Raw genomic sequence first — 7,979 nt, 5'->3', positions numbered from 1 at the left:
TTATTCAAACTATTTTCTGTTCTCTCTTACTCTCAATCAACATTTATGGGTGCTTTAATCTACTTACATGTGAAAATCTTTGTAAATTAAAAGTTCTTGCAGTTCTCGCCCTTTTTGTGATTCTCTTTTGAACTTTTGACTATATATATATATGCACGAAGATGTAATGACGAGTCCACTTACAGCTATATATAAATGAAATTGACCCGTTACCCACCATGCCCATATTGCTACCCTCATATCAAATAATATTCACAGAATCAAAACATCAAATGGTGAGTAGAGGAATGTGATTATAGATTACTTTACCTCTGCATCTTCTGCCCCTTTAGTGATTTCCATTTTCTGGTCCTCTGCAAACCCAAAACACAGTAATAAATAATAAGTATACGAATTCACATCGTTAAAATATCCAAATGATGGCAATTTTAGTGATAATTTAGGCAACCCAGCTATGGGCCCATGGCGTATACTAACGACATTTAAGAGCTAAAAATAATAATAAAATGTTCTTAGTAATTAAACAACAAGACACTGATAATTGATATTAGCATGATAAAATGAATAAATGAGTTTAGTACTAAAGTCCAAGAAGACTATGACCTAACAAATATAAAAGACTTCCTTGAGGCACGTGCTACACTGATATAGGGAAGCTTAAGTCAAATTAACATATGTAATAGTTACTGATATAGTGAATTAGATTCAATGTTTTGTACCCATTTAGTTATGAGTGGCATATAATAGGTTTATTTGAGTTATTTTTTCCTCTGACAGAACAAACATATACCACTAAAATCAGCTTAAACAGGTCAAACAGTCACCCTTGTTTTTTCAATGTATAGAAGTTAAACAATCTTATTTGAAAAAACCAGATTATAACTAAAATAGTTTGATTGTGTGTACCATATTTGACGTGACTTATAAATAAACAATGTTTATAGGTCAGCCAAGCCTGAATCAGCCTGTACCAAATGAAATACCCATTTGAGTATTTAACCCATTCTAAACCGCCCAGATTGCCAACTCTACCGGCAATATGTTCAGTTATCTATCCTAAGTTTCTCCAGGCACAAATTGGCTAAGCATGTTGAATGAAGGATCGATACAGGGTTCCTGATCACGGGGACACTTGGAATTAGCTGTTAAACGGATGTAATGATCAAATCCTTCATAAGATGAAGATGGAATAAGAATGAACAGACCAAACTAGCTGAAACAAATAGTACTACACAATACCTCCATCCTCTGGAATGTCTGACGTCCACAAAGTGAGGTTGTCCCTCAGAAGCTGCATAATCAAAGTGCTATCTTTGTAGGATTCTTCACTCAGAGAGTCAAGCTCTGAAATAGCTTCATCAAAAGCTTGTTTTGCCAGGTGGCAGGCCCTAATAGAAGTCAAAGTAAGAATGAAGGATACATAGGTTAGCCCGCATTCCGAATAATGTATATATAAGACGAAAGTAAAGAGTTTAAAATTACCTTTCAGGCGAGTTCATAATTTCATAATAGAACACGGAGAAGTTCAAAGCCAAACCCAACCGGATGGGGTGAGTAGAAGATAGATCAGCTTCTGCAGTGGTTGAAGCCAACTGCAAAATAGCAGATAATAAATTAATAATTTATTAGCAACAAAAGAAGGTGAGATCCACTCCCAAACATAAGTAACGGCTTTTTGTCAGCTACATATTTGCTTTGTGTGTATGGAACTTATTAAAATTAAAATAAAATTTATAATCATGTATGTCATTGCACAGATTGTAGATGAATAAGTGCATAAAAAACCAAGAAACTTCAGTTATTTTACTTATTTAAAAAAAAAAAAAAAAAAAAAGTAGAGTTGTGAAATACTAAACAAAAAGTTGCATTTTTTTAATAAAGCGTACAGATTAAGTAGTAACACTTGAACCAAATCAACTACAAAGTTGTGGTATAGGAGAAGCTACACTAAGATAATGACTTACTTGATAAGCCTTGAGTGACTGATCAGCTGCCTCTTTCTTATCATTACCAAACTTGAACTCGGCAAGATACCTATAGTAATCTCCTTTCCTGCACTCATAGAAAACCCACCAAAGCAACAAACTTCAGCTACATAGGTAATTAGGTACATTATATTTATACATTTCCCTAGCTAGGTCATATATGTATAAACACACACACTCACATTTTGTAGTAGAAAACAGTAGATTCTCCAGCAGATGAAGATGGAATCAGATGCTCATCAATTACAACCATGATGTCACTGCAAATGTCATTCAACTCTGTTTCAACCTTCTGCCTGTATTCCTTGATACGCTTTACATTCACTTCATTGCCTCTTGATTCCTCCTTCTGCTCAATCGAAGACAATATTCTCCATGATGCCCTACGTGAACCCACCACGTTTTTGTAGCCGACCGACAGCAAGTTCCTCTCTTCAACGGTCAACTCAACATCCAGTTTCGCAACCTTCTTCATCGCATCCACCATTTCTGCACAAAAACCAACAACAAAGTCATTAAAAAAAAATCCACCATTAAATAATAATAATAATAATAATAATAATAATTAATAATTATATCTGATACAAAATAACAATCAATTTTCATATGTAATACTCCGTACTCTACTACTTCTCACACACTTTATTTTACCTATTCAGTAGCGTTATCTAATTTCAATAAAACGTTGCGTCATCTTAAGCTCATAATTGACATAAATTAAAAAATTCATTCAACAATTATCAACTTAAATCAACTACACCTAGTATATGTTATTTTATAATGTTGCTCAAAATGGTCACCGCTTTCCGTTGGTAACACATCGCTGATTCTCACATCAAAACAAAACCCATATTGTCTCTAAATTCTAATAAAATCATATTATTTCTAGCCACCGAGTGATATCGACTAACATAACATCACTTACTAGTTATATCTCTCATAAATTAAGATACTAATTGAACATATAGCTTTATAACTAAGCAATAGAATTAATTTCTTTCCCATATAAGTTTACTTGTCAACAGATTTACAGATCTAATATCCACTATTCCAAATTAAAATATTAACATGATGAAAAAACTCAAATCGACAGCACAATTTAACAGCATGTACAACTACAACAAAGATAATATAAATATTATATTCATCAACTATAAAAACAAAATAAGGAATCAAAATTAAAGCAAAATAAGGAATCAACAGCATCTAACAACTTGTACAAGCGAATTATACACGTACACATCTTACACAGCTACAATATCGTAATAAGTACTAATTAAAATTCAAACTAAATTATTTCATCTCGAATCATGAACAAAATTGAATAACATCTAGAAATAGGTTGTAAAAAAAACGGATCTAGGAGAAGGAAGATGAAAACCGTCATAACGTTCGGCTTGCTCAGCGAGCTTAGCAACGTAGATATAGTTTTCACGATCAGTTGAAGAAGCCATGGCCGCACTAGATCTCTCTATCTGACCTCTTACACCGATTTCTTTATTTCTCTCTCTTTCTTTACTCTTTTTTTGTCAAAACGAGTGGAAAATGGAGAGAGATAAAAGGTGTTTTTTTATGTGACTGTGTGAGGAGATTTTACCTTTTGGTCCCTCAACTTTGTTTATTTTTTTTAGGTGAACAAAAACTTATTAGAAATTTCAAAATACCATGCGACGATCAATAAACCAAGTTAATACTGGGAATGCTCTGTAAAAATTTGGCCATTTTCACGCTTGTTGATAGTTTTTAACATGTTATAAACGTATCTAGTTTTGTCAGCATTACTCTACTAGTCTAATGCATAAATCATGAGTCTTGGAGATAACTGTTACGGAGTATATATTTGCAAATGTTCCTCGACTCAAGTGTAACCAACGTGTGTTGGGTTCAAAGTCTCGCATCACCGAAGAGCCTCTAGGCTCTAGGTAACATTTGATGTGGTGGATTCAATTTTTTGCTTGAGACAGTAAATGTGTATATATTTTTTTAGAACGGTAATTTTGGCATCGAATCCTCTAATTTGTGCCACCCACCCACCCGTTAGGAAGAAACTCCTTGCATCCATCGAGCAAAGCCCACCCGGAATGCTTTAGGTTAACTGCTTGGTCCGCACAAAGTGAAAGATACCAGAGGCACAACCTTTAGAAAACTCACCCCTCGGGATTTGAACCTCCACTTATTTTTTCAAGGATACGAGTGGGATTTGAATCAACTGAGGTTTTTTATCGCTCAACCAATAGTTCCGTGGTGTAAATGTGTATGTATTCATTGTATATAGATTTGAGACAATCAAGTTTTGCAATTGATTGTATTTAGTACTGATTTGGATCGAAACGATAGCTATATTGATTATTGATTATAACGCTTAAAATTAGTTGGGAAGTTGATTCTAAAATATTGCAACAGTGTAATGTCTTTGGCAAAAAAAATTCACCTGAAGAAGCCACATTCAACAATTTGCACCATCCTAGTGCAAGAGGTACCTAAGAAGACATGTAAACAAGTTAGCATGTATCTATAATGTAACAGATTCAACATTTCGACAAAGCACGAGTCAGAGATTTCATTGAAAGAATGTAAAACTTTATACAGGCAAAACACTAAAAATAATCGAATATTATTGCGACACACCTTAGACAAATAACTATAAGGATCTGAGAGTTTGATTACCACATCGGTAACCAGTAAAGATAACACAAATTATGTAATGTCAATGCTTCATTTAAACTAAAAAATAATAAGATCAGGAGTGCCGAAAAAGCACCATTTTCTAACCTTTCAGACCATCTGTCTATGAGAAGAAATGTTATATGATGCTATGGATAAAATCGATAACACCAAGTGTCATAGAAGAACATGTAACCCAATTGAAGTTGATTCAAAATCAAAGAGATAAATTACAACTCTAACAAAAGCGAAAAGTATGGCAAAATGTAGCAACAAGATCAGGAATCAGTCCTATGACTAGTAATCTAGCAAATCACAGTGAACTGATGTGTGGTTAACTATTTGTAAAAGAACCTATTGTTGTTGCTCGTGTTTCTTCAATAGCTTGTACATGACTACATGCCAAATGCTTTTTTTTCACCCACATCTACGGTATGAAGAAAGAACAATGTAAAGTGGGTGAAAATTCCATATCTAGGTAAGGCAACGCTGCAACCACCTACAACATAAACATGCATTACTATTATGAGTCAAAATAGTCTTTTACTAATGGGCAAATTCTATTAAAAGTTAACCCTTTTACGTGAATTTTATCTTTCAGGTAATCTATGTTTATATTGACGTTTAAAGATTTTTTTATCAAACGTTAATAAAAAAGATGAGTATTATTACTTTTAAGTTAGAACCTCGTTGAAAAATTAACGATACTCCATTCTTTTAAGTAAATCATACGCAAGAATGATCATTGGCCCTTACCTGAGGATATGGAAGACCTCGTGAATGATGATTCCTACGAACTGGATATTTAATTATTTTTCATGATGTTCGTAATATGATCGTAGAAGATTAACGGCACATGTATGTGCCAATTATCAGGTTTGCATATGTTCGTTATCCTTAGGTAAGTATCAATGATTAGGCTTGCATATGATTCACTTAAAAAAATGGAGTATCATTAATTTTTTAACGGAGTTCTAACTTAAAAGTAACGATACTCCTCTTTTTTATTAACATTTCATAAAACATTCCTTTAAATGTCAAAATAAATATGGATTATGTAAAATACGAAATTCTGTTAAAAAAGTTACTTTTAGGTGAAATTTGCCCTTTACTAATTAATGAGTCAAAAGTAGTCAGTTCGTGTCAAATCGAGTTGACCAGCAATTACGGAGTACTTCTTTTGTTCATTTCTTAAATAGATACTTTTAAGATAATAATTAAGGCAATACATACTTCTAAAGTGAACGCTTTGGAGATAGGTAAATTATTTGGTGAGGTTTGTGGTTGCAAATGGTGTTAGGACGGATGGTGTTCGCACTAGGCAATTGGTCAGTGATTAAGCATAATACAGTTAGCGTGGTTTCCTCTAGCCTTGGCTTTTCGGGAATTAGGTTTGGCTCTTTGGATTTGGATGATGGGAATCGGGTGCAATCTGAACATGTTTTGTTGCCTCAAGAAAATGCAATGGATGTTACTGTTGAGTTAATTAAAGACACAAGTATTGGAATGGCGAATTTTGTTGAAATAAAGAAGATGGACAATATATATAAAGGAAAAAAGAAGATGGTGGAGAAAGCAAAGTTAGATTTTAATCATAGGAAAAATCTTGCTACCGGAAAGAATTAGAAGAAAAACAATTCGGGTTCGTTATGTTTACATGACAACGTTGACGACATTGAGTTCGGAGACGCCATTCAAAGGTTATTCGATGATGTTAACGAGAATATCAAAGTTATTCAAGCTAAAGATGACAATGGTGCAGTCTCTAATGAAGATTTCGGAACCAAATGAGGACAACTTAACGTTTGTAGAAAGATTGGCCTGATTGAAGAAGGAGAAGAAAAAAAATAAAGAAGAATTTCTTACTAAACGGAACTTAGAATCGAACGAAGATAGGTCAGTACCGATATTGATTGGTCGAATGTCTTTGGCTTATAAAAATATAGATTAGAAGAGCATTTTGATACGAATATATGAATCTAAAGAAAAAAAATTAAAAAAGCAAAAAAGTTAAATGTGATCTTGATTATCCCATCTGTATCCGTTTTAAGCTTATCCCTGAATCCGTTCCCTACTGTTAACTGATTCGATCATTCGAATTTGTGTATATGATTCTTATTTTGCCTTGTTGAACCTCGTAACTTTTTTGACTTGCAGTCAACCACATTAGACTATTTCCAACTGTGACTGTGATATCACGAGCCGTTTATGTATTTTTTGGCCAAAAAGTGCAATCTGCTTGTGACTAGGCAATGTCAGTTTCTGAAATTGAACGATTATATAAGCGAATCGCCGAGTTGGAACTAAACCAACAACAATTCCCTGAGCAGTACGATTCAATCCATATATGATACGGATGGTGAAGATGAAAATTCCATCTTTAATACGGAACCCATCTATGATACTTATGGTGAGGAATCTTTTTCTTTTAATCAATTTTTATTTTATTCAATCTGATGATGAAAACAATTTGGAGGTAGTTACTAATAAAGACACCAACATGTACAATGAAGATGTTTATTTGAAAAACGATTTCAAGAAACTGTTGTGGGCTTGAATAATATTGATGTCAATGACTGTCTCCCTTTTGGCACTTCAAAAAAAAAAAAAAAATATTGGTGTAGTTTTTGCGGATCATTTATGTGTTTCAGTTCTTAAAAAGTAGACTTGAGAACGAGTCTATTCGAAGAAGATGAGAACATGCAGGAAGTGGTAACGGGCTTGCTAAAGTTGTGCTCGGAAGTTATTTGGGTGAACATATGGATCGAATTATTGGGCTTGAAAGTTTCGTGGGGAATAAGGAAAATCATATGAAAAATCATGACCGAGTTGGAATAAGATAACAGCTATTGAGATTGGAAGTAAAATGGGAGTTTCAAATTCAATAGTTATCCAATTTAATTATTTCATCTTTATCCATATTTGGTTTATAGAAGCCGTGCATGTTTCAATTGTTCAGTTAGTTTTTGGCTATTACGGAGTATTTTTTAGGTGAATAAAGACAGATATAATTTGTTTATCTTGTTTATTTTTTCGTTTGTTCTGTTTGGCCACAATTCGTTTGCATTAGATATAACCATAACACGCAATGCAACTACGAAATGATACTTCATATACAACTTGGTCATACCTTGTAGAGCATAGATTGTTCGGTTCTATAGCGATCATAAAAAAATCAGGAAAGGCGTCAAACACAGCTGCAGTAGCAACACTTATACGGGGGTATATGGGGTACAGGAATCTGCAATTCTAGACAAATACTATTTTCTAATTTACTACGATAATGATCAAAATATCTGAATAAAGTATTTAACGAGGTTGTACACACTT

The 7,979-nt window shown here is 33.5% G+C and overlaps 1 protein-coding gene across 1 annotated transcript; it reads right to left on the bottom strand.

Annotated features, from left to right (window-relative positions):
• Positions 1 to 1,056: 1,056 nt before the first annotated feature.
• Positions 1,057 to 3,508, bottom strand: LOC139888025 (14-3-3-like protein C). The gene is made up of 6 exons (XM_071871060.1): positions 3,367 to 3,508; positions 2,168 to 2,474; positions 1,965 to 2,052; positions 1,483 to 1,592; positions 1,240 to 1,388; positions 1,057 to 1,169 (listed from the first exon to the last, which is right to left on the bottom strand). Exons 1-6 carry the CDS (start codon positions 3,437 to 3,439, stop codon positions 1,057 to 1,059), a joined length of 840 nt encoding a protein of 279 aa, XP_071727161.1. The 5' UTR covers positions 3,440 to 3,508.
• Positions 3,509 to 7,979: the final 4,471 nt, after the last annotated feature.

This window comes from Rutidosis leptorrhynchoides, chromosome 2 (assembly GCF_046630445.1).
Source record: "Rutidosis leptorrhynchoides isolate AG116_Rl617_1_P2 chromosome 2, CSIRO_AGI_Rlap_v1, whole genome shotgun sequence".
Lineage (NCBI taxonomy): Eukaryota > Viridiplantae > Streptophyta > Magnoliopsida > Asterales > Asteraceae > Rutidosis > Rutidosis leptorrhynchoides.
This window is presented reverse-complemented; position numbering and strand designations above follow the sequence as displayed.

Excerpts from the sequence above, each read along its gene's own strand:
- LOC139888025 (XM_071871060.1), bottom strand. The coding sequence starts at position 3,439 with ATGGCTTCTTCAACTGATCGTGAAAACTATATCTACGTTGCTAAGCTC. Across the intron at positions 1,389-1,482 it reads ATTATGAACTCGCCTGAAAG|GGCCTGCCACCTGGCAAAAC; the intron begins GTAATTTTAAAC and ends GACTTCTATTAG. Across the intron at positions 1,170-1,239 it reads AGACATTCCAGAGGATGGAG|GATTTGATCATTACATCCGT; the intron begins GTATTGTGTAGT and ends CATCTTATGAAG.